The 27,830-nt window shown below is 43.3% G+C and overlaps 1 protein-coding gene across 2 annotated transcripts in view; it reads left to right on the top strand.

The window, feature by feature from the left end:
* The window catches only part of LOC137617197 (cadherin EGF LAG seven-pass G-type receptor 2-like), a 581,094-nt gene that overhangs the window by 506,802 nt on the left and 46,462 nt on the right, over nucleotides 1-27,830 (top strand). For both annotated transcript variants that reach the window (XM_068347094.1, XM_068347095.1), the window contains exons 17-18: nucleotides 13,436-13,549; nucleotides 27,119-27,219. In XM_068347094.1, the coding sequence (XP_068203195.1) occupies nucleotides 13,436-13,549; nucleotides 27,119-27,219 (215 nt within the window). The remainder of the gene's footprint in view (nucleotides 1-13,435; nucleotides 13,550-27,118; nucleotides 27,220-27,830) is intronic.

Here is a 27,830-nt window from a genome sequence, read left to right as displayed (position 1 = left end):
TGAGGGAGGAAATGTTGATTGCATACAACCGGTATCAACCATAAGCCAACGGTTGGATACGGCGAATCCGATCTTGCTGTGATCTGCTACTGCGGATACGGTTGATGTCGGCGGTGGCTGGCGCAAAAATTTCTTCGGGAACTTCCAGGGGGGCCTGCACTTCATTGTGTTTCTCCCAAACTGCTTGTGGTAGAAACACCAAGTCGGGTTCGGTCTATAGTTCTGCTGCATCGACTGCGGAGGTTTCTTCTTCATCAGGATGAGGATTTTGTCGTCGTTTGCAGAGGGCGCTGCCGAGGAGTCGAGGGATGAGCAGCTGAAGGAGGATAATGTGCCAAGGCAGGAGGCCTTGGAGGCTTCGTATAACTTCTGTGCCCTTGACAGGAGGTCGTTCATTGGCAGGGTGTCGGTAATGGTGAGCTGGATTCTCACGTCCTGCGGAAGGCGTCGAAGGAATATTTCGCGAGATAGGCTTATCTCTCGTCGTCGTCCATTGGCATCGGTCTCGGGCAGCATGAGAAGTCCAACCAGTTTATCCCATGCTTTTACGGGAGAGGTGTCGCCCATGGGTCTATTGCTGAGATCAAGGACCTGTGCCCTTACCAAGACAGAAAGCGAGTGTATATTAATTAGTTTGGTTCGTAGGTCGTCGTAGGATACCTGACCGGAGTGAGCGTTGAGCCATGGGTAGATCTTGTCAAATACCTCCTCAGGGATGGAGGTCAGGACGATGTCAGTTTTGGCGCAGGGGTCGTTTACCTTGGCCACCCTGAAGAGTACGTCCGGCCTCAAGAACCAGGAGGCCGTGTTGTGCTGTGAGAACGGTGGCAACTTGACTTTGGGCGCAGCTAAGTGGTTGCTGGGCACGATGGGCTGAGTGGTTTCATCATGATCAGTTGATGCATCGAGCCAAGGGCGTGAGCTGGTTGTCAGATATACTCGTTGTTGCTGCCTCACGAAACTGAAGTGTGGGATAAAGCCAAAAGACATTGTTAAACGTTAATGGCAAAAGGAGATATACGAAGGTAACTCAGCCGTAATTAGTCTGTTAATGGGAAGCCAGAACTGCTGTGTTACCAACATCTCCGGGGTCACCAGTTGTGAGGACAACAAGACGAGTGGGGAGAGAGACTGACAATTTACTGAACTCGCAACGATCACTATATTACAGAGTGCAGACAGAAAAGTAGCCCGGGAGGGAAACATTTCCAACCGCCAAAATCATTGTGTTTTTATTCAAAAGAAATTAACAAATACTAAGGCAGTAGCTTAAGGAAATATACAGTATGATACATTAAAATAAAGCTCTCAAAGAGCGCAACATAATACAAAAATCCACTGCGTGGAACAAATAATAGTTACAATTATCAGAAAAGACTCCTGGGGGAGGAAACACAACGGGTAAGACGATGTCCTTACAAGCTAACAACAAAACCAAAATTAAAACAATTGGTAATTGCTGTTGTTAACATATATCTTGAATTGATAATAGAAACAACGCAAATTATTAAAGGAAGTTCAGATGACATCGAAAACCAGGATTGTCTTACACATCTTTCAGTAAATATACATTATGCTGTCAGCTAAATCACAGATCAGCTGACGAAATCGAATGACGTGTTTTAAGCTCTGCAGGTTTTGCAAAGTAAAAGTTCATTTTGCGTGTAGTATCTAACTTACACTCTTTAAGGAAACAAAGATTCCTGGTAAATCTGTTCAATGTGTGTAATGTAAGGCACCTCTGAGAGAGAGAGAGAGAGAGAGAGAGAGAGAGAGAGAGAGAGAGAGAGAGAGAGAGAGAGAGAGAGAGAGAGAGAGAGAGAGAGCGTATTCATATGATAATAATAATAGCTCTAAACGAAATGTATGAAATCTTTGATATTCTGTAACCAATTGGTGCGAATGAAATTTTCATTAGGAATTTTTATTGAGTCAAGAAATTATGTAGATACTATTCTTTGTCATTTATGTGCACATATTCTCGATAGTTGTGACACCAGCTGATCACAACCAAACATAGAAAAAGTAAATGTTTATTGTTAAAATGCACATGAAATTTAAAGAAATAGTACAGTATATAAAAATGAGTTTTCATTTGATTTTATATACTTTTATTCTTATTTATTATAAAATGATATGTTTGTTTCCATACTAACAAATCCGCTATTTATATGGATATTACTTCTAGCGTAGCTGGAAGGCAGCCATTAGATTTTAAGTGTAAGGTTCCCCTACCTACCCCTAAATGTGGGTAGGTAGTGGGTGGCTGGGGGCTACTTAGCCACCTATACTGTATCTACTCATGGTTCAATGAACCACTCACTTTTTACTTCTGGCTCGTAGGGAGCGCACATCTCTTTTTTCTTCCTTCAAGGCTTAGCCATTTACCACTATTGATTTACGCTCATTCTTTTCTTTACATATATGACTTGTGTTTCTACGACGCTCCATTAGAGGGTAATGTGGGGGTTTCAGATGTCGATGTTCGTTCTGCGAGTTATCGGGAGGATTCCTCTGCGCTGACGACTCCTCTTGGGGGTTACGTTTCCTGTTCGCGTGTTGGGTTTATTCTTCCTGCTCGGTGGGGAGGAACTTTTAATCCTCAATTTATTTTTCCCTCAGTGCTTCATGACGACATCAGGTGCGAAGTCGGTGGCTATGGCTGCGGCCGACGTCTTAGCTGTCGACTAGGTCTATTCCCGTTTGCCCCTCCTTTGACTTCTGCTGAAGACGAGTCTTCTCGCCTTCTGCCGATCTCATTGTCTCCCAACATTCCGCAATTTTTCTCTTCCTACAGGCAATGTTTCAGCGCGTATGCAACTTCCGCCTGGTGAGGATTGCGAGATCAAGGACGATTTTCAACCAATGGCTTGGTTGACAATCCCTGAATCAACGGATTTTCCTTCTCCTAAACAGTTGCAGGGGCAAGACTCATCACCTTGTCTTCCTGGTTGTTCAGGATGTCGTTTGCGCATTCCACTGATGTGATCAGAATTTTATTCTGTTCAATGATTGCAAGGGTGAGACTTATCATCTCATCTTTCTGATCGTTCAGGATTTTGTTCGCGACGATCTAGTGTTGAGTTCAGAATTTATTCTGTTCAACGATCGCAGGGGCGAGACTCATCACCTCGTTTTCCTGGTTGGTCGGGTTGTCGTTCGCTACAATCAGATGTTAGATACCCATTAGCGCATCTTTTGTGATGATCATTGATCGCCACAGAGATCGCTACAATCACGAGATTGTTGGTTATCGTAAACTCGACGTTCTTCTTCTCGAGGAAGAACACCTGTTCGGATTCCCCTTCGGGAGATTACTTTGGCAGGATTCTTGTTAGGGAAATCCCTTCGGGGACACTCAGAATTAAGCCTTGGCCTTTTTCTCTAGCAACACTTTGTTAACTTTCCTTTGAGAAAGAAATCGTTGTAAGGAAACAGCGTGCTATTCGGAGGTTCGCCTCCAAGTGTATGATATTCCCCTTCTGAGGGAGAGTCTTTACACAACTTTTGCACATGTTTCCGCTCACGCTCAAGATCGTGAGTTATACACACACGGTCGCGAGCTCACGATGCTCATAGTCTCTATCATGAGTGTTTTATGGTCATGATCACGAGCTAGATGCTTGTGATCGTGAACCAGACGCTCACGTTGATAGCGCTCACACTCATGATCGTGAGTTACACGCTCACGGTCGCGAACAAGATACTTGTGACCTCGTTTGCGACACTAGTCTTTCCTCAACCTTTGAGAACGCATGATCATGCTCACGCTTACGAACAAGATCGTGCTTATGCTTACAAGGGAGATACGCTGACGAGTGAGAAGCTCGCGATCGCTCACGTTGACGAGCGGGAAGCTCACGTTTGCGCTCACTTTCATGAGCGAGACGCTCACAATCGGGAGTTACCCTCTCGGTCACGAGCAAAATGGTCGTGACCACGTTTTTGTCTCTGGTCTCTTTATCTTTGAGGACGCTTGCGATCACGAGCTAGGTCCTCCTACAACCTCTGTTTTAGAGGTCTTCTGTCGAAAAGCAGAATGACTATCAATGTGAAGCATTGATCTTCTTTTGCAGGAGAAGGACTGCTGTCTCCTGTTCAATTCCCATTTACGAGCAATTTTCTCTGAGAAAGGAATATATGGCTTCTCCCCGCTTCCGTGCAGACTTGTAGTCGGACTTGTCTCATTAAGGGACTCTACTATAGTTAGGTCAAGACGAGTCTTGCCGAAAAGACAGGTCACATACTGTGGCATGTCTATGTCTCCAGAGATTCCATTACGGACTTCCTTTACGACTAGATACTCAGTGGTGAGAGTCAAATGAAGTCTATTTCTTTCCTCTTTTCAAGAGTGCTATTCTTGTCATGCACTCATAAATCACGCTCTTCGGCTTAGGTAACGGAGGACCTTTGCTCATCCATTGAGCATCTCCTCTAATCGTTGCTCTCCATAGAGTTTGATCCGATTACCCGTAGTGGGGTATTACAGCCTTCTACAGTACGGGTAGTTCTAAACTGCAGATCTTCCCTTGATCCCAAAGACAGGTCTTTCCCAGTGTGACACTCGACCGAAAGAGAGACATAGTCTATGGGTCTCCCTCAATGTCTCGCTTACAGCAAGAATCCAAGTTACATCCTATTTTGTTCAGGGCAACTTGAACCTGAGGTTCAAGCCCTCCAACTGGGGACCTACCACTTGGTAATCAAGGCTATAACTCAGGTAATTACTTGAGGACATACCTCGAGGAAGGTAGTAACATAGACCCAAGGGTATAGCACACTGGGTCAGATACTCGTCATTGTTTTTATTTTTCACGCCAGTGATTTTATTGAGGTCATACCTTAGGAAAACAATGTAGGAATTCGCTCCTTAGGTTCAGCACACCTTGCTAACCCTAGGAAGGTCAAAGGAGGATATAAGGATCTCATCCGTGACAGGGAATCAGGTCCTTTACCATTCACAGAATCCCTCTTCTCCTCCTCATAGAGATGACCAAGAGCTCTGTACGTTTTAGGGCAGAATCCGTCCATAACGTTTTCAAGTACAAACAGTGCCATTGGTAGGATGAAAATGTGTCTGTTCTTCACCTCACCCTACCCACAAGACATGATCCACAGAAGACCTGATACGTTTTCTCTATCACTCCTATGATCCATATCGTTCTCGACTAGCTCCTTTGTGACACAAACCGTGTCATTGGTAGGGTGGATAAGTACAAAAAACCTGAATTCGACAGGTATATGTACAGAATCTTTCTTCATGGCCAAGTGGTAGGGTCACTGTCATACAAGTATCCTGGACCAGGGTTCGAAAACAGGCCGGTCAGATACTATAGTCTTTGAAGGATTTCCCCTGGGGCTCTGATCCCGAGGTCGTTAAGAGAATCCAGACTTTAATGTATTAAAATTTATGGCTTATTTTATATATATATATATATATATATATATATATATATATATATATATATATATATATATTATATTTCTGGGGCGACCTGTGACGGCCGGTGAAAGAAGTCCTTCTTTACACTTTTCTAATATAAATCTTCCAAATATACTAGAGAAAGATAAAAGCATGGAATGCAGAGGTTACTACCCTCGCGCGATCACCTTGTGGGTGTCGTGTATACAACAGGGGCGTGTGAAAACCACTATTCACAGGCTGTCTTCCATTTAGATAATCCCTTCATCAAGGGGAGGGCCGTGACAGGCCCTAGAGAACACAGTTGGACTACCCCACCGACACCTACCACGCGCGCCCTCCAGGTCTTCCTTCTGTTTTGGACTTGCCCGCTAAGTCGTAATTGTTTTGTTCGGTGTTTTTCGCAAGTGATTGTCGTTAATTCAACATGACTGACGTTGCTACTTCACCTTTACCAATGTTAAGTACCATAGTTTGTTTTGACAGTTTATTTCAGTACCGGGCATTTGTTCTTTTCCAGTATTGTGGATTTTAGTTTGGGAAGCGGTTGGCCTGCCTCGGTATCGGCAGCTATTTTGGTTTTGTTTGCTTCGGTAGTTTTTCAAGTTAATATTGCCCATCTGGTACTCTGTCATCTAGGTTTTATCACTTACGTTTTATGACCAATATTATTATCATTATTTATTATTGGTTTTTACTATGATATTTATTTGCTAGCAAGTCCAATTTGGACCTACGAAGAATATCGATCTAGTCTTTGTTATAGTTATGTACACGCCTCAGGAAGGTGCTCGTTTTAGACTATATCTTTATGTTTATTTGTTATATTGTCGTTAGTCTTCGTTCTTGGTTATTACAATGTTCTTCTTATCATATTATTGTGTAAGTTTGGTTCTTTATTATGTAACCTTGAGAGCGTGAGCATAGAGTGCTCGTTTTCTGTTACTACAGTTACGAGTTACCCCTTCTCTCGTTTTCTTTATTAAGCTCGAGTAGGGGAGGTGGATTTCCCGTTTTCCGTTTTATACGATCACGAGTTATTCCTGCCTCCTCTTATTCTCCGGGTTGATGATATTACGTTTAATGATATTCACGTTTTATTAATGTGGTTACTGTTAATAGAGCTAGCACTATTAATAGGTTCCGTTAGTGTATGAGTCATTATTTGGGATCGCTTTATGCCGACACCCTTAGCTCCGCCTTGAGTTATACTCCGCTATAATGGATACTCATTGGGCGAGAACTAGTCAGATATTTGGAGTGCAACGGTGAAATCCGGCACTTAGACTCCGGCTGCGGCCTTTTGCACACTAACCTTTGTCATGATTGATCACAATTACATTATTACGGTCCTTTTTTCATCGAATCTCCAGCTTCACTGGAGATAACACAGACGTTCAGCATTGAGGTTAATATTATCGTACTGCTGAGGTTCACGATTTCACGATGACGGACCTTTGTCACCGGATCTCCGGTACAAACAGAGATCAATCAGACGATCAGAACCGGAGTTAACAATTTTTTACTGATAAGGTTTATAGTTACATGTTACGTGGTTACTGGTTGTTATATATTAATTTGTTAGCTAATATATTACTCACACATGATTAAATTTATATGTTTCTGTTGATTCATCTGTCACTGACCAGAGTCTCAATGAACATCCAGACTTATGTCTTCTTTCTTTTACAGAAAGTCCGCTGCGCTGCCAAGGGCTGCTCCGCTGCCTTTACTGATCCCCTGGGCCATGATCTATGCCGGTCCCATGCACATTGTGCCATTTCCTTCTCTCGGGAACCGGGACAAGCCCCCTACATGGTATGGTTCCCGGAGTCATGCACGCTCTGCTATGAGCTGTCATCCCTACTCCTGAGCGAGGATGTAAGTTGGTTCTAGTTTGTTCCTGTTAATATCCTTTGCGATGAATTAATTGGTCTTTATATATTTACATCGGTTATTGCTTCATCATTAATCCCCTCGCCTCTTTCAGGCTGATGATGAATCTCTCCGGGAGGCAAGAGCTACTCTCCGTCCGTGGGTGTCAGGTTTTGGGAGGAATGCGCCGTCTGACGCACCCTATCTCCTTGATGGAGACATGGCTTCTCGCCTATTCCCGGGCTCTACTACTGCAGCAGTTCCACCGGAGACAGCGGCCCCATTAATTGAGGCTGTTAGAGCAACCTTTCTAACGGAGGAAGAAGTTTTATTGACGGAGGACGCGTCCTTTCTAGATCTGGACGACGAACCCATGGATGAGCTGGTAGGTGGTGATGAGTTGGTGGACCCCCTTTCATCCCTCACTCCTTCCTCTACACTGCTTCCTTTCACGGCTTTGATAAACCTACGGCTACTCCTCGAGGTCCCTCCGTTCCTGTACGACCCAAGGTGAAGCCACTACGTACCTTTAAGCCTTCAGCTTTGCCATTATCAGTGTCACCGGTCCCGGGACCCTCAAAGGATCCTGATGTTCATATTACTTTACCTAAAACCGTGACTACTAAAAAGACGAAGTCCGCTAAGTCCAGGGCTTCGTCAGCGGATCGGGCTCGGGAGCACGCCTTATCCGCCACCATGGTCAGGAATATTGTGAAAGAGCAGATACAACAGCATCTACAACAACATTCTAGGGCAAACCAAGGAGCTATGACGGAGCTCAAAGATATGGTGGCGATTCTGATCCGTTCAGGAACTCAGATGCCTCCTCCTTCAGCCCCAGACGCATCGAAGTTACCCCCCTTCGATAAAAACAACCCTTGTAGGTTTGCCTTACATGCTCCATATATAGATGGTGCCATAACTCTGGAGGGCATAGGCACCCGCCCTCTAGAGGACCTAGAATTTTACCCTCCGGGACTAGAATTCCCATTCAACGGCTTCATCCGATTGAAAGAACATGCCTTGGTTAGGTTAGACAAGGTACCGAAGGAAACGGTAATATTTCCTAAAGAGCAGGCCCAAGCTCTCTGGGCCAGGACGTTGTCGGACTGGGGGTGCACTAATTCCAAGCTCACCCCACACAAAGGAGCCTACACCATATTTACAGCTTCTCCAGTTATTACCTTGCCTATTACAGATAAAGTGGCAGGTCTTACTTTTCAAGCTATCAAAGAAGGTTCTGCCATGCCGGCTCTTAAAGAGACGGACCCCACCTCCATGCTCATTCCGAGTACCGCTACTATTTGGGATGATGCCCCCTCTACTTTCACAGTAGGGAAGTTAGACCCAGACTGCGCCTCTAATCTGTTTTCCGAGAAGCTTCCCAAATTACCGGAAAATCTTCTCAAGACTGAGTTTGAGGCACGGAATAGGTTAGCTAGGTCTCTCCACTCCATTACCTCCGTGGAGTCTCTAGCCTCGCTTTATCCGACTGAGACCTTGTTCCGGGTATTCACAAAGAACCTGTCTCTGTCCTTCCAAATCGACCTACACGAGTTTTGTTCGGCTCGGGTTAGTTGCAGGAAACACGTTCTATCTGAGGCTTCGATCAGGCATGAACCGAACAGACTGATAGCTTCCCCCTGCTGGGGTAAGAACCTTTTTACTCAGGAGGAGGTGAACAAGGTTCTACAAGACGCTGCGAGAGCAAACCAAGATTTGCAAGCGAGGTGGGGCCTCACTGCCAAAAGGAAGGTTGAAGCTCAAAAGCAAACCTTCTTCAGGAAGAAACAGAGGTTTGCCCCTTACAAGACGAACCGAGGTCACTACCATCAATCGTCTGTTACCCACTCGTCATCACAGTCTCCCGCCGCTTCGTCGACTCTACAACCGAATCACCCTCAACAGGTGGTCTACCTCACTGCTCCCCCAGGTACCCAACCCAACCCCGTTTGGATGCCCTCACCCGCATACAACCCTAGATACGAACCCTCAGGTCCCTTTCGTGGACACCAGAGAGGTAGCTACAGGGGTAGAGGACAGTTCCGTCAGCGAGGCGGACCTAGGACAAGAGGTGCTCGAGGAGGGAAAGGACCTAGATTCACTCCCTTGCAATGATATAGTCCCGGTAGGGGGGAGACTTTACCACTTTCGAGACCATTGGACCTTCAGTCCGTGGGCTCACAGCATAGTCTCCAAAGGTTTGGGGTGGAAATGGTCACAAGGTTCTCCTCCCCTACCAGTGGCCTTCTTCCAGAAACCCACTACCATACTGAGAGAGTACACCACAGAGTTACTAAAGAAAAAAGCAATCAAACGGGTTCGATCGCTGAAGTTCCAAGGCCGCCTGTTCACAGTTCCGAAGAAAGGCTCGTCGGCATTGAGAGTGGTCCTGGACTTGTCAAAGCTAAATTCTTACATCCTCTGCGACAGGTTCCGGATGTTGACTATCTCTCAGGTACGGACCTTACTTCCCCGTGGGGCCGTCACCACCTCTATCGATCTTACCGACGCCTATTATCACGTACCAATAGCTCGAAACTTCTCTCCTTACCTAGGTTTCCGTCTAGGCAAGAAAGCCTTTGCGTTCAAAGTCATGCCCTTCGACCTCAACATTGCACCCAGGATATTCACGAAACTGGGAGAGACAGTGTTAGAACAACTCAGGAACCAAGGGATTCAGATCGTTGCTTATCTGGACGATTGGCTCATTTGGGCTCGGTCAGCCCTGGAATGCAACAGAGCTACGAAGAAAGTACTTCGTTTTCTCGCCAACCTGGGATTTCGGGTCAATTTCCAAAAATTCCGCCTACTACCATCAGACCACTTCGAATGGTTAGGCATTCAGTGGGACCTTTCAGAGCACAATCTGTCTCTACCTCCCAAAAAGGTGAGAGAAATAGCTTTCAAGATCAAGAATTTTCTCAAACACAAACAGGTGTCCAGAAGAGCCTTAGAAAGAATCCTTGGCCTTCTTCAATTCGCTTCAGTAACAGATCGACTATTGAAAGCCAAACTCAAAGACATCAATCGAGTTTGGAGAAAGAGAGCCACAGTACCTTTAAGAGACAAGGTCTCGAAGATCCCCTCTGTCTTGAAAATGAGGCTACAGCCATGGTCCGAACCGAAGAACCTCTCCAAATCGTTTCCTCTTCAATTCCCACCTCCACAAGTGACAATTCATACAGACGCGTCTCTGAGTGGATGGGGGGGGGGGGTTACTACGAACATCAGATGTTTCAGGGCTCTTGGTCACCCGCCATGAAACACTTCCATATCAATGTTCTCGAAGCCATGGCAGTGTTCTTGACCCTGAAAAGACTCTCTCCTCCGAGGTCGACCCACATCAGAGTAGTGTCAGACAGCATAGCCGTAGTACACTGCATCAACAGAGGAGGATCCAAGTCGCCCAACCTGAATCAGATCCTGGTCACTATCTTCGCCTTGCCAACAGAAAAGAACTGGTTCCTGTCAGCAACTCACCTAGCGGAAGTCCATAATGTGATAGCGGACTCACTATCCAGGATGAAACCACTGGAATCAGAATGGTCTCTGGACATAATTTCATTCCGGTGGATACTCAGGCTGGTTCCGGGCCTCCAGGTAGATCTATTCGCAACTCAGATGAATCACAAACTTCCGTGTTATGTGACCCCAAACCTGGACCTTCAGGCTTATGCCATGGACGCATTAACCCTGGATTGGAACCATTGGAAGAAGATTTACCTATTCCCTCCAGTGAATCTTCTAATGAAAGTTTTACACAAACTACGCTCCTTCCGGGGGGCAGTGGCTTTAGTAGCACCTCACTGGCCAAAGAGCAGTTGGTTTCCTCTCCTCCTCGAGTTGAAACTCCGACCCTTCCAGATTCCATTCCCCAAACTGACCCAAGTAATCCAAACACAGACTGTGTCAGATTCCTCAAGGATAGCCAAAACCCTAACTTTGTGGACTTCATGAAGTTTGCAGCTCGTAAAGATGCAAACATTGACCCGGAAAACGTTCTCTTCATCGAAGCGGACAAAATGGACTCGACAATTCGTCAATATGATTCGGCTGTTAAGAAATTAGCAGATTTCCTAAAGAATTCAGACCATACTCGTATGACTCCGAATTTAGCCATCTCGTTTTTTAGGTTCCTATTTGACAAGGGCCTGGCAGCTAGCACTATAACCACCATCAAGTCAGCTTTGAAGAAGATCTTCCTTGTTGGGTTTAACATTAACCTGGCGGATTCCTATTTCTCATCTATTCCAAAAGCGTGTGCTAGGCTTCGACCTTTGGATCGGCCACAAAAAGTCTCTTGGTCTCTGAACGATGTCCTCAAACTTGCGTCAGACACGGACAATGAGACCTGCTCTTATATCACTCTGCTTAGGAAGACCCTATTTCTAACAGCTATGGCCTCAGGTGCTAGTATCTCAGAACTAGCAGCTCTCTTACGTAACCCGGAAAACATAGATTTCCTCCCTACAGGTGAAGTACTGCTTTCTCCAGACAGAGCTTTCTTAGCTAAAAATGAGGACCCGCAAGATAGGTGGTCCCCTTGGAAGATTATCTCTCTTCCCCAGGATCCTTCACTGTGTCCAGTCACTACTCTCAGGACCTTTTTAGCTAGATCTGCCACCCGCTCGTCTGGCCCCTTATTTATCAGGGAACAAGGGGGTACTATGACCATTCAAGGTATCAGACAACAAATCCTCTACTTCATTAAACATGCTAACCCGGAATCATTTCCCCATGCTCATGATATACGGTCAATAGCTACCTCCATCAATTACTTCCAGAACATGGACTTTGATGACCTTAAAAAATATACGGGTTGGAAATCTCCTATGGTTTTCAAACGCCACTATCTAAAAAACTTACAGGCCCTTAAATACCTTACGGTGGCAGCGGGGAGTCTTATCTCTCCCCATTAATCTCTGATTATTCCTTTATTCCATCTCTTCTCTCCTCCCTCCTACCCGCCACTCACACCACGTCGCCACTCTCCTGGGTGGTTCGTTAGCCCTAAGTAATTTACCATGTTTAATTCCTATGATTTAACTGTTATTGTATTTACCATACCTTTAATGTTTAGATATGCTTAGACATGTAAGATTAATACCTTTTGCGACTGGACACTCAGATGATTCTTTGGCTTCATAATTATTTTAGCCTTACGTCCCCTATGTCTTTTGGCTAGTTTGTAATCTTATGTTTACTTACAGTATTTTATTATTGGCTTACATGGTGTTTGTATTCTCCTTATTATGTTATTATTGTATTGGGCTTGGAAGGCATTCTCTGGTACATTTTCACCGGCCGTCACAGGTCGCCCCAGAAAAGGGATTTTGACGAAGGAAAAATATATTTCTGGGAAGAGACCTGTGACGCCCGGTGAAACCCTTCCTGGTTGTTTTGTACGGACCCAACCCCTTTTTTCCTTGCCAAGCCATATGTTCTTGCAGAAGGATGACCTGGAGGGCGCGCGTGGTAGGTGTTGGTGGGGTAGTCCAACTGTGTTCTCTAGGGCCTGTCACGGCCCTCCCCTTTGATGAAGGGATTATCTAAATGGAAGACAGCCTGTGAATAGTGGTTTTCACACGCCCCTGATGTATACACAACACCCACAAGGTGATCGCGCGAGGGTAGTAACCTCTGCATTCCATGCTTTTATCTTTCTCTAGTATATTTGGAAGATTTATATTAGAAAAGTGTAAAGAAGGACTTCTTTCACCGGGCGTCACAGGTCTCTTCCCAGAAATAGATTTTTCCTTCGTCAAAATCCCTTATATATATATATATATATATATATATATATATATATATATATATATATATATATATATAGATAGATAGATAGATAGATAGATAGATATAGATATATTTATATTATATAGATATATAAATGTATATATATATATATATATATATATATATATATATATATATATATATATATATATATATATATATATATATATATCCCAATTCATCAAATAAACTGTCATAGTACACCATGCACAAACTGAGTCCAAGTGGGTCCATTTTAATTTTTATATCGAATTATAATTGTACATAGATATTTTTCTACTAATTATTATTTATAAATACTGTACTGTATATTTAATACGTGTTTGTTTTGTTCTACAGTTCACTGTAAACATTCTGGATGAAAATGACAACCCTCCAATATTTCAAAAGAAGATCCTCTTTGCAACATTTACTCCATACGATAAGCCTGGAAAAAGTCTCCTGGTTTTCGAGGTAAGATACGTTTTTATTCATATCTTTTAACTACTACACATGCTAGTTTATGCAAGGGATGAATCTATAATTAGGCTAATACTGTCTGACTTTCTAATTAGGTCTTAATTTTCTGCTTGATATCAGTTAGTAAGATTATTCCACTACATATTAATTGTTGATTTAGTTGGAAGTCCATGAATTAGAGAAGAGGTTTTGATTCATTTTGTTCTTGGCAGTATACTTTTTAGCTTATTGTTTAGTTGTATATCACCATCTTGATCATGACTGTTTTATTTAAGATATAATGGTAATGCCTTATTCCACTATTTTAATACTAACTTCAATCAGATTCCAGTTTCCTGGCTGTGAAAGTGTCCTCTATTCTTTGTTGTTTAGACACATTCAAAGCCAAGTTTTATCAGCAAATTTGTACGCATGATAAAAAATTGCTGGTAAAAATGTACAGTACTTTATTTCTTAAGCACGTACGTTCTGCTTTAGGAACTTGATCAATTTTGACATAGCACTGACCGAATAATTGTATGGCCACTTCGAACAGATAGTAACGAATTAAAGCCAAACTAAGCAAGAGTATTTTTTGTGATTCCAGTTCTGGTAATATGCATGGATATGTGTTGCAAAAAGTAACTACAGTTCTTGTGTACATGCACATGTATATAAATTATATATATATATATATATATATATATATATATATATATATATATATATATATATATATATATATATATACATATATATATACATATATATGTATGTATGTATGTATATATATATATATATATATATATATAAATATATATATATATATATGTATATATATATAAATATATATATATATGTATATATATATATATATATATATATTTTTGGGCTCAAGCCATGGCGTCCTAATGGAAGGTTCCTTTTTGGTAGCTTCCTTGGGTAAATAACTACTAAGATATTCCCAGAGAATTTAACCACAGGTTATCACAGAATTCTAACTTCTGGAGCGAGTATCCTAAAGGTTTCCCTTTTAAGACATCGTATATCAACAGGGGACGCATGTATTAACGCGCCACATAGCTATCTACACCCCGAACAGAGTTAATGCTTCGGTGTGTAAGGGTTGAGAATAGCTGGGAGCCGTTCCATAGCTAATCTCATTCGTGGCTACTACTGATACTCGAGACGTAAACAAACGGGCGCCATTGCTTAAATGACGTCACGTCCGTCTTTATCCTTTGTTCAGTAGCTCGCCCTACTTAGACGGATTTTCCCTGTGCTTTACTTATCGCTTTGCATCTACGTAATGTCGGTACCTTCAGCCTCGCCTTCTTCTGGAAAGTTGAGTACAAGGTTCCAGTATTGTTTAGTTAAGCTCTGACCGTAAAGTAAATATTACTTTCCGAGATAATTGCTGTTTTGTGGCAGAGCTGTGCCTCTACCGGACCCGCCATTTTATGGCGTCGTTGTTGTTATGCATGCCTTATTTAGTTAGCCACAACAACGCTTCCGGCCTTATTTACTAATCGAATACATTAGTTTATTTAGTCTTCATAGCTAGGAACTTTTATATCGTGTTTCGACGCTTTTTATCGGTCATCGATTGACCTCATACCAGTCGGCTACTATAGTCCCCAGGCCAGAGCGCCTGTATATAAGTGTTCATGCATGATTTTATTAGTGATCCTAGGCTAAGTTATGAAGATAGTGGCATTATTTTACAATACTTTCGACCGTGATGCAAGTGTTTTTTCACCTTCAGGGACCATATAGGGGATAGGTTAGTTAGTGTCCCTAACTAACCTAACCTCCTCGTAGGACCCCTATATGCTTCCTTCATCCCCTGCCTTGGCACTCCCTCTGTTTAGCCTTGATTTCCTTTCTGAGTAAGGGGATCAAGTGTCTAATGGAGTATTCATCGCCTCTCAGTCCTCCCTAAGGGAATGAACCCCCCTTAGGGTTGCGTCCGAGAGTGAGGTTAGGCTAGCCCTTCCTCTATGGCTAGGAATAGTCTATGACCATCCTGCCATAGCGATATGTCTTCTATCCTTCCTAGTTCAGGGCTTCTAGCCCTGTTCTAGGTTAGGTTTTGGAAGGTTACTCTGTCCCCTGCTGAAACTGTACCCATGCACCGTTTCAGCCTGGCGGCCTTATCTTAGGTTAGGGAGTGTCCTCCCTTTCCCTAGTGGCCGCTCTGGTACAGAACCCCTTCCTTAGAAGACCCTTCTCTTCTCCCCTCCCCACCTATCTCTTGTATAGCCTAGCCTACACTTAGGTTAGTCTATACCCATCTGTCCCCTGTCCTACAACTCCTCCTTAGGGTGGAGTGATAGGGCTACCTTGAACTTCCTTGTGCAGTCCGCTCTGGTACATATACCCTTCATAGTGTCCTATGGGGTTAGCCACTGGATGCGTTCTGCATGTGGAGGTCTCTCCTCTCTTGGGTGTCCCCTAGCCCTGCCTTGGGCTACCCTGCCCCCGGTCCCCTGCGACCCCAGCTCCTGGGTGATAGAGCCTGCCTCTATCATGGGTACACCCTCTCAGGGGGGGATGTTTGGATTCCATGACTGGACTTCTTACATCCCTCCCCCTGTCTCTCTCTCTATCCGGGTGCCGGTCCCTTGCCGCCTCCACTGTCGGCGATACCTGCCTCCTACCTTGGTGACTCTCCCCTACCCTCATGCTGCCAGCCCCTCCGCTTGCCGGGGGACTGTCGACCGCCGCCGGCTTCCGCCGACGGCCTTCCTCCTTCCTCCTAGCTTCACCGTCCGCTTGCCGGTCGGCCACCGGATTGCCGGCATTCACTGCCGGCAACCGGGTTCAGCTATAACCATCCTTATCCCAGTCACCAATCCGGCATCCTCCGACCGCCGGAGCCGCCGCTCCCCTGCCGGCGTGCCGCCGTTGTGCCGGCGGCCGCCACCCTGGCTTCACTCTTGACTTACATTTTGTCTGTCCTAATGCCAGAAACTCTGCTGGAGCGGCCTCCGGCGTGCCGGAGGTCTGCCGGAACCTCCCGAGGCGTCAAGGATACTTGCACCCCCTTCTCCTAGCTATCACTTGTATACTGATAGCCCTACACTGCAAACAGATAGCCTGTTTACACTCTTTAGATCAGTGCCTTGGTACTGTTCTATTAGTAATCATGCTGTCCCTTTGCATTCCTCAATATTCCAGCATGCTGCGTGCATCTTAGCGCGGCTGGTTGCCGGAAGCAATTACCCTAAGGGACCTGTTAGTTCCCCAAATTAGGGACTGAGTGATCTCAGTCCCAAACTTATCCTTGGTTTTCCGTGGAATTCCATTGCCCTGTGGAATTTCAGGGAATACTATCCTGTGCCTTCGGCCATCTCGGATTACCCAGGGATAATGCTTGCGGTAGCCAGACGGGCGAGATGCATGGAGTATGTTCTCTTTACTACTTCAATCTCTATGCATCACACCCTTTCTTTAAGTTAATATTAATGATTAATCTTAACTTAGCTTAAGAACCATTCTTATGACTCCCCCATACTCATTTTCTCTTTCTTCCACAGGAGGAGCAGATGAAGTGTGACTTCGAATTCTGCGCTGTGAAACGCCCGCACTTCTACGGGCATACGGCTTGCAGGACTCACGCCCCTTGTGCTAACAAGAAAGGGGATCTGAAATTCTGGGACCCACTGGATTGTACGGTCTGCCAGGCTCAACTAGTTGATGCCTTCCATAACCCTCCCTCAGCGGAGGTCAGGGACACTTCTCGGGAGAAGCTACGCAAGTGGGTGCGTGGCTTCCAGAAGAATGCCACCGGACCGTACTTGGCCACTGAAGAAATGAGGTCACTCTTGTTCCCTAAGGCCTCCCCTGATTCAGTGGTACCCAAGGATGTGATTCCCACTGTCCAAATTACAGTGGAACCTGATGTTGTCATGGCTCAGTCCATGCACGAGTGCCGCCTGGATTCTGAAGATGACGAACATATGTCGGACGTCTCGGAAGACACAGAGAAGACTCTTATGGCTCAAGGAGCTGAAGATGATGAAGACCAGGTGGACTACGCCGAGTCGGAGCAAGAGGTCGCTCCTCCTTCCATCTCCGCTCCTACTCCTACACCGACGGAAGTATCTATCCCGTCTACCTCCACGACCCCGGATCCCTCTTCTTCCACTCAAGAAATGATCCGGTTGATTAGAGCCGTCATGGACGACAGGTTAAAGGAGAATCAGGAGTTCATCAGGTCCATGATGGGATCCAGAGAACCGAAGAGGATTTCGGTTAAGGATCTCCCCGCTTGCTCACATGCCAACCCGTGGAGGTATGCTGAGCATATGGTGATAGCGACCGGCAGGATCTTTGTCAGCGACAAGATCGGCACGGTCCCTTTGGAAGACGTGGAGTTCTTCCCAAACTTTGAGGCCTACCCGGACTGTTACGTCCGACTTCGTTCCGAACCCGCCTCTAAGGAAGAGACCGAACCCAAGGAAGAGATAGTGTTCGATCTCGCGAAGGCCCAGGCTATGCTAGCCAACACATTCAAGAGTAGGGATTTTACCTGCTCCAAGCTTCCGGCCCTGAGCAAGAAGCACCCTACTTATGTCGCACCTGAAAATGCGGTTCTTCCATTCTTGGAAAAGGCCTTCACTGCGTGCCTTAAAGCTGTGGAAGAGGGGATAGCCTGCCCTGCACTGGAGGAGTGCAGACCCTTCTCCATAGTCACTCCCCCTGACGCTCGACACTGGAAGGATATCCAGCACACTTTCGTCGTGGGAAAGCTAGACCCTGACGTCGCCGGACGTCAGTTTAACGAAGACCTCCCTAAGCTCAACGATCACCTCCTTCGTCGGGAACAAGATACGAAGGAGAGGCTCGCAGCATCTATGTCTCACCAAGTCCAACTTGAAATTATGGCCTGTGACACCAGAGTACCAGCCCACTACATGGTACTCTCCAAATCCCACATGACAACCGTGATGAAGGACTTGTACCACTTCATAAAGGCTCGGAGAGCCTGTCGTGAATTCGTGTTCGCAGGTGCCACTGTGAAACACGAACCCCGGAGGCTGATCTCCTCCAACATCTGGGGCAAACACCTCTTTCCTTCTGACCTTGTGAAGGAAATCACCGACAAAGCCGCCACGGAGAATAGGAACCTTCTCCACAAGTGGGGCATGTCAAGAAAAAGGAAACCCTCTCAGGACGAAGGACCTCAACCTAAGAGGAAATCCCAAAAACAGAAACCCCAGCAACGTCAACCAAGACGTCAGTTTCCGGGACCCGCTACCTCCCAAGTGGCAGCTCAGCCACAACAGACCTTTCAATTGGTCCCCCAACCGGTGTTGTCACAGTCACCGGTCTTCACCCCTGCTTTCGAGCAACAGACAACTACCTTTCGTCCCAAAGGTAGAGGCTCGAACAGAGGTGCAAGCAGAGACGCATCTCGCCGTCCCTCCAGAGGCAGAGGAGGAAAGGGAGCTAGCGGCCGAGGCAGCAAGCCCTCGGGACACCAGAAGCAATGAAGTGCTTCCGGTGGGAGGAAGACTCCGCCAATTCCAGGATCGTTGGACCTTCGATCCCTGGGCACACAGCATCGTCAAAAAGGGTCTAGGCTGGAGTTGGACTCAACCACCCCCAACCTTCCAGCAATTCTTCCAACAATCAACCCCCCTTCTGGAAGAATATGTCCTAGATCTCTTGAACAAGAAGGTGATAAGGAAGGTAAAGTCCACCAGGTTCCAAGGGAGACTGTTTTGTGTCCCCAAGAAAGACTCCGACAAACTCAGAGTCATTCTGGACTTATCCCCCCTCAACAAGTTCATAGCGAACGACAAGTTCAAGATGCTGACTCTTCAACAGATAAGGACCCTTCTGCCTCGAGGTTCCTACACGGTCTCCATAGACCTGGCGGATGCCTACTGGCACGTTCCAATGAACCATCACGCTTCCTCCTACCTAGGATTTCGACTCCAAAGGAAAAGCTACGCCTTCCGGGCCATGCCCTTCGGCCTCAACGTGGCCCCTCGGATCTTCACAAAGCTGGCGGACGCCATAGTACAACAGCTCCGCCTCCAAAACGTCCAGGTGATGGCCTACCTCGACGACTGGCTAGTCTGGGCTCCATCGCCCGAAGATTGTGTAAAATCTTGCAACAAAGTCACCCAGTACCTAGAACACCTGGGATTCAAGATCAACGAGAAGAAATCTCGCCTCTCTCCAGCTCAGAAGTTCCAGTGGTTGGGAATCCAATGGAACCTTCAGTCACACCGCCTTTCCATCCCCCAGAAGAAAAGGAAGGAAATAGCAGGGTCTGTCAAGCGACTGCTGAAATCCAAACGAATTTCAAGACGCCAGCAGGAACGAGTTCTAGGCTCTCTGCAGTTCGCCTCAGTGACAAACCCAGTGCTTCGTGCACAGCTAAAGGATGCCGCGGGAGTCTGGAGACGTTCTGCATCCATCGCTCGAAGAGACCTCAAGAGACGGCTTCCAAACAGACTTCGACTTCTCCTAAAGCCGTGGTCAGAAGCAAAGGCCCTGAAAAGGTCCATGCCTCTCCAACACCCTCCTCCATCACTCAACATCCACACGGACGCTTCGCTGGAGGGTTGGGGAGGTCACTCCCACCAAAAACAGGCTCAAGGCACCTGGTCTCCCCTGTTCAAGACGTTCCATATAAACATCTTGGAGGCCATGGCGGTCCTTCTAACTCTGAAGAAATTATCCCCGCCGCCCTCGATCCACATTCGTCTAACCCTAGACAACTCGGTGGTAGTTCGTTGTCTCAATCGCCAAGGCTCAAGATCGCCCCAGATAAATCAGGTGCTTCTCCCAATCTTCCGTCTGGCGGAGAAGAAGAAGTGGCACCTGTCTGCAGTTCACCTACAAGGATTCCGCAACGTGACAGCGGATGCTCTATCGCGGACAAACCCGATAGAGTCGGAATGGTCTCTAGACGCAAGATCATTCTCCTTCATCTCTCACCAAGTCCCAGAACTTCAGATAGATCTCTTTGCAACGAGCGACAACAATCAACTTCCTCGGTATGTGGCCCCGTACGAGGACCTCAAGGCAGAAGCAGTGGATGCCATGTCACTGGACTGGAACAGATGGTCCAAGATCTACCTGTTCCCTCCCACCAACCTTCTGTTGAAAGTCCTCTCCAAACTGAGAACCTTCAAAGGGACAGCGGCCCTAGTGGCTCCCAAGTGGCCCCGGAGCAACTGGTACCCCCTGGTCCTGGAGCTGCAGCCCAAGCTGATCCCTCTCCCGGGCCCAGTTCTCTCTCAACAAGTACAGAAGTCGACTGTCTTCGCTTCATCATCGAAAATCAAGGACCTTCATCTCATGATTTTCTCTCCCTAGCCGCAAAGAAGAGGTTTGGGATCTCGAAGAAAAGTCTGGACTTCCTAGAGGAATACAAGACCGAATCCACAAGACGGCAATACGAATCATCCTGGAAGAAATGGGTCTCCTTCGTCAAGACAAAAAATCCTAAAGAAATCACGATTGATTTCTGCATGTCCTTCTTTATTCACCTTCATGGACAGGGATTAGCAGCCAATACGATTTCAACCTGCAAATCAGCCTTGACCAGACCAATTCTATATGCTTTCCAAATTGATCTGTCCAGCGACATCTTCAACAAACTACCGAAAGCATGTGCTCGCCTACGCCCAGCACCCCCACCGAAACCGATCTCCTGGTCACTAGACAAGGTGCTCCATTTCGCCTCCAACTTGGATAATGATTCATGCCCTCTCAAGGATCTGACTCAGAAAGTTATATTTCTCTTTGCTCTTGCATCGGGAGCTCGAGTCAGCGAAATAGTGGCATTATCAAGAGAAGACGGACACATCCTGTTTACCGATACAGGAGACGTTACCCTCTCCCCTGATCCGACGTTTCTCGCCAAAAATGAATTACCCACCAAAAGATGGGGCCCCTGGAGAATATGCCCCCTGAAGGAAGATGCCTCTCTATGCCCAGTAGAGAGCCTCAAGGTCTATCTTCGCAGAACTTCGAACTTTGGTGGAGGCCAACTCTTCAAAGGAGAAACATCGGGCAGCGATCTGTCACTGAAACAATTAAGAGCGAAAATCACCTACTTCATTCGCAGAGCAGATCCTGACAGTACACCCGCTGGTCATGATCCTATGAAAGTTGCATCATCTCTGAATTTCTTTCAGAGTATGGACTTTGAAAGCCTTAAGAACTTCACAGGCTGGAAGTCCTCGCGCGTTTTCTTTAAACATTATGCGAAACAAGTGCACGAAGTCAAACATTTTGTGGTAGCCGCAGGTAGTGTTATGAAACCTGCACCTAACTCTGCGTAGAACAGTGAGTTACTTGGGACTCTAACTCTTCGGGTGCCTATGTTGACCCTCGAGCGATTCATAGTGATGTCGAAAACACTTAGTGCTTTTATAACTGTTCTTATCCCAGGTGAAATGTCATAGTTGTGACACAAGTGCCACATGCCCTGAGCATGATGTGTTTTATTCAAAGACTTGCGTTCCTCGAGAACGAGTGCCTACTAATAAACTTGAAATTCCTTTTCAGATTTAAGAGCAAGTCTTTATTACTATGTACATTTTGATTACTGTAAATAAACTTTACTTATTGCTGTAATTTATTTAATTTCTGCATTTGTGAAATAAAATTTCTATTTTATTATCTGTGCGTCTCAATCAGCTCCTACTTACTATGAAATACATGCCTGTCATAGTTTTATTATCCCCTTTTTTCCTTATGGTTATGGAGAAATTAAGATACTAACTCTTAATTTATATTCACTCTGATTATGTAATGTTCCAATACGAATACTTACTCTTCATACCCTGGAGATGAATCATCTTTCTCAACATACAGTGCCCAACCACCACTGGTCTGCTTTTCAGAATGTTCCTATACAAATACCAAACATTCAGCTTCATCTCCAAGTTCTTCAAGTTCTTTTATCAGGATGAATAGTCCTTCAATACCACTTTGACGTCGGCATGGCCCGTGGGAACTTCACTGCCAAGGGGGGCAGGATGCTTCTTCCCTACGGTTCTTTACCAAGATTACTATGCTAATTTGTCAATGCCTTGGCACTTACTATTAGGGGAAAATCTACCACGATATATTGATTCTCTGGTATTCTTCCATCAGGACGCCATGGCTTGAGCCCAAAAAACGGATTTTGAGCGAAGCGAAAAATCTATTTTTGGGTGAGATAGCCATGGCGTCCTTATGGACCCTCCCTGCTACTTCGTCCAGTTTTAGGTCCCACCCTGCTCTGCTGTATCATGGTGATGGGCAAGCAACTGGCTTCAGGATAAAGACGGACGTGACGTCATTTAAGCAATGGCGCCCGTTTGTTTACGTCTCGAGTATCAGTAGTAGCCACGAATGAGATTAGCTATGGAACGGCTCCCAGCTATTCTCAACCCTTACACACCGAAGTATTAACTCTGTTCGGGGTGTAGATAGCTATGTGGCGCGTTAATACATGCGTCCCCTGTTGATATACGATGTCTTAAAAGGGAAACCTTTAGGATACTCGCTCCAGAAGTTAGAATTCTGTGATAACCTGTGGTTAAATTCTCTGGGAATATCAGTAGTTATTTACCCAAGGAAGCTACCAAAAAGGAACCTTCCATCAGGACGCCATGGCTTGAGCCCAAAAATAGATTTTTCGCTTCGCTCAAAATCCGTTATATATATATATATATATATATATATATATATATATATATATATATATATATATATATATATATATATATCATCTTTTTCTTCTTCTTCTTCTTCTTCTTCTTCAACCTCCTCCTACTCCTCATCATCAATCATCATCTCCTTCCATGCCTATTGTCGCAAAGGGCCTCGGTTAGATTTCGCCAGTTGTTTTTACCTTGTGTTTTTAAATCAATACTTCTCCATTCATCATCTTCTACTTCACGCTTCATAGTCCTCCACCATGTAGGCCTGGGTCGTCCATCTTTTATAGTGCCTTTATGAAGCCCAGTTGTAAGTTTGGTGAACTGATCTCTCTTGGGGGGAGTGCATAGGGCATGCCCAAACCATCGCAGTCTACCTCTCACCATGATCTCATCAACATATGGCAATTGAGTAATCTCTTATAGTTTCATTTCTAATCCTGTCCTGTCATTTAACTCCCAATATTCTTCTGAGGGCTTTGTTCTCAAATGATATTGTTTGATATTGTTTCATTGTCATACCACAACTCATGTCCATACAGCAACACCAATTTCACTAAACTGATATATAGCATGATTCATAAATGTAATTTCAGGTGATTTGATTTCCAAATTTTATTTAACCTAGCCATTGTCTTATATGCTTTTATTAATCTTTCATTAAACTATAATTCTAAAATTCCTGCATTAGAGATCATAGTTTCTAAATATTTAAATGATGTTACCTCATTACTGTAATCCTTTCTCCTTTCAATAATATTTCATCTTCCAGTACATATTTCGTTTTCATCATCTCTGTCTTTCTTATTTTTATCTTGAGCCTAACCTCCTGTGATATTTTATGCATTCTGGTAAGCAAGCTTTGCAAGTCCTTTGGTGTTCTGCTAATAAGGACAGCGTCATCAGCAAACTCCAGGTCAGATAATTTCCTGTTACCAATCCAGTCCAATCCTTCTCCATCATCCCGAACTGTTCTATGCATTACAAAATCCATGAGTAGTGTAAACAACATAAGTGACAATGCATTCCCTTGGAGTGCTCAACTGTTCACTGGAAATTTATAAGACAGGACTCCATCAACATTAACTTTGCACTTGCTATGGTCATGAATAGACTTAATCAAATTTACATATTTAAACTCGACTTGATCATAGCGCGGACTTTCCACAAAATTAGCCAGTGCACACTATCAAAGGCTTTTTTATAGCTCACAAATACCATCTAAAGTATATTTCTATATTCTACACATTGCTGTACCACATGTCTTAAAATTTGAATTTGGTCAGTACCACTTCTACCTTTTCTAAATCCTGCTTGTTCATCTCTCAGCTTTTCACTCCTAACTTCCATTAAATTTCACACCACATTCTACAAAATAATCTTGTAAGTATTCTGGGAGTCGTTTCATTTTCGACCAATATCATCTCAGCAGGTATTCTATTGCATCCAGGGTCTTTCCATCTCTAGTTATTTATGATAGCTTCGACTTCAAACACACTGAATTCATTCTTGGACACATCAAGGTCTTCCTCAGCTTCAGGTATATCAGTCAAATTATTCCCTTCATATCTGCTATTCATGACCTCACTAAAGTGTTCAATCCAGTGTTGCCTTTCTTCATCTTCTGTTGTTACAACTGATCCATTTCCCTTTTTGATGGATATAGGGTTCTTCTTTGCCCCAGTAGAGGTTTCATTAATAATATATGAGTAATTCTTACATCATATATATATATATATATATATATATATATATATATATATATACATACATACATACATATATTTATATATATATATATATATATATATATATATATATATATATATATATATATATATATATATATATGTTGCTGATCATTTGAAAATTAATGAATACAAAAACAGAAACGGGAGAAATATTTTTTAATAAAAATGAGAGAAAGAGGAAATTTTAGGCATTGAAATACATTATTTTTTATGTTTAAAATGATGCATGGGATGTGCGTGTTATACAAAATAATAACTGTTTCATGACATTGCTTTCTAATTAGCCTACTGTCGCCCCGAGTGTTTGACATTGATATTAGTATATGCTAAAATTTAAGGAAAATTGCATTAAAATTCATTCTCGAGTCACATACTGTGTAAACTTAAAATGGTATGCAAAGAACCTTTTGCTTTAAGGTGTTGGCTTTCCTTTATTAGGTTAACTTTCCAATAAAAAAAGTTATTCCCTCATCTTGTAACCATGCACTTCTAACATAGACACTACTACACACACTCTCCCTGATTTCTCTCAAACAGTTAAAGTTATTTTAAAGAGCTAAGATGCTTTTTGTTCTCCGAAGATAGCTCACTGCACCAAAGTAAGAAAAGCAGAGCATATTTTCTATTTGTTATCAAAGATGTAATATTTTCTGCAACCTTATCCCATGTGCTTTATCCATTAGAGTGACCATTTCAAAGAAACTATTTTTGATGGAAAATCTTTAAAATAGTTGCTTGTTTCCACATCATCCATAAGGTAGAATACGGAGGTGTGTTTGGTTATTGGTCTTTCTATTTAATCATTTGTTCACATCCATTTTAACCTTCATTTTTAATTGAGAGCTCATGTTTATTTCAAACATGGAACTATTGTCATTTTCATCATCAACATCACTGTCTTTACTTGATTCAGTGTGGATATTTGATTATTTCTTCATCAATTATTGAAGATAAGGTAAGACAAGAATTCTAATACTGTATAGCCCATATATGTACTGGAATAGTTAAGCCCAACTTTCACACAATTCATCAGGTGCTTTTAGAATAACAGAGAAGAAGCTTCTTGCAGCTAATTTGCATACTGCTGCTCATATAGTGATAATACCCCTTACCAAAGTTTAACCTGCTGGTGTCTAGAATCTGTTATTGTTTGGGAAAGCTCTCAAATCAACTTGCTTTTCACAGTCAATTGCTGCTTTATAAAAATGGCTTCAATCAGAATATTGGCCCTTTCCCTGTATGGTACCACAATGAAGAGTAATAACTAACTTTTTTCTTTTATTAGTTATTACATTGTGTCCTGCTGCGTTATCATAAATAACCGCTGTTTTTTTTTAAACCTTTTCTATTCTGATAGTTTCCAAAACTTTATTCTACTTGACAAAATCAATAGGATAGTGTTTCACATCCACTGGTAGCATGAAGGAAATATGATCTTCAATTTGAGAAAGAAGTTTGTTAATCTGATGTATTATTTGTGTGTTTGAACTTGAAGATGTGAGAGATTAACCTCCAAAATAAACTGCAAAAATAACAAAAGAAACATAAAATATTATGGAGTAAGCTCACAAAAGAGAACAATTTTAAAAAACCAGTGTTTGTACACACTTCATACATTGTGGAAACTAAAATAAATATTTGCAATGAGTTATGTGGAAAAAAATTTGTGTGCTTAAAATTTACACTTAAATGTTTGCTTGTAAGTTTAAAAAAGAAAAGAAAAATTGGTTGCCCTAATGTGAGATGGTGATTGATGAATATGGTGGATAAATGGTTTCTAAAGGAATGCAAATAACACCAATTTTCTGGTTTCAATTAAGTAATTCACCTATATTCCTACAATGTGATTAATTTGACAAGAATGACAGAAACAAATTACAATAGTTTTTAGGAATTTGAAAAATGTGTTTAATCTATTATCTTTCAGACATGATTTTTTTTAAAAGGATAACTTATTTAGCAGGTGTGTTAACATATAGGACTTTGAATATTGTGATTAGTAGCAGCATTAGTATATCTGTGAAGATATTAAAAATTCTAACATACTTGGTCAAAGGTATTGGTCATTACCCGTTAGTATTAAGAAATCTTAATGAGACGTAAGGGTCATTGTTTTTAATATATCTATAATTTTGAAATGTTTTTGTTTGTTCTTCTAGGCAGATGATAAGGACCAGAATGAGAATTTGAATTACCAGATGGCCGATGATTTTGAATGGCCAGAAGGAGGACCTGATCCACCGCCAAATGTACCTTTCACGTAAGAAGAAACTTGTTTGCATCTATTCAAGCTTGGTCTTCCTTCTTGATTACTTTTTTTTTTTTTTTTTTTTTTAAGAAAATCACACAATAGCGGTAATGGATAATGATATGATACAAGTACGTTCCGGAAATAGTCTCGAGTCAGGGAAAGATGAATATCAAGTCAAGAAGACTGAGGATGGATGAAAACAGATAGGGTGGTTCAATTATTATATTGGTAAGATTTAATTTGCAGGGGAATAAATTGTAATAGCAAGTAAGGGAAAAAATGATAATAAAAAAAAGTGTAGTGGGATAGTTGGAGTCTGTTCCTGTTTGGGGCTAGGAAGAAAGGATGATTAAGCTTTACAATATAAATTAAAGAAACATAGATTGCATTTGGTATGTGTATAGTTCACAGATAAAATGTGAATGTAGAGTCTAATGGTAGTGTTTATAAAAGATCAGTGTTTTTATGAATATAAAGTTTACAAAGTATATCCTTAAGTATGCCTACAAAAGCAAAAATAGATAAATTGGTGAGAAGAAAATGTTTATTACCAACCTCTTCTGTTTATGGTCTTTCTATGCCAGTCTACACCTGCAAATTTTCTTAGCTCGTCAATGCAT

This window comes from Palaemon carinicauda, chromosome 23 (genome assembly GCF_036898095.1).
Source record: "Palaemon carinicauda isolate YSFRI2023 chromosome 23, ASM3689809v2, whole genome shotgun sequence".
NCBI classification, from domain to species: Eukaryota; Metazoa; Arthropoda; class Malacostraca; order Decapoda; family Palaemonidae; genus Palaemon; species Palaemon carinicauda.
The sequence above is the reverse complement of the archived record's forward strand: the minus strand, read 5'-3'. Positions and strand labels throughout refer to the sequence as shown.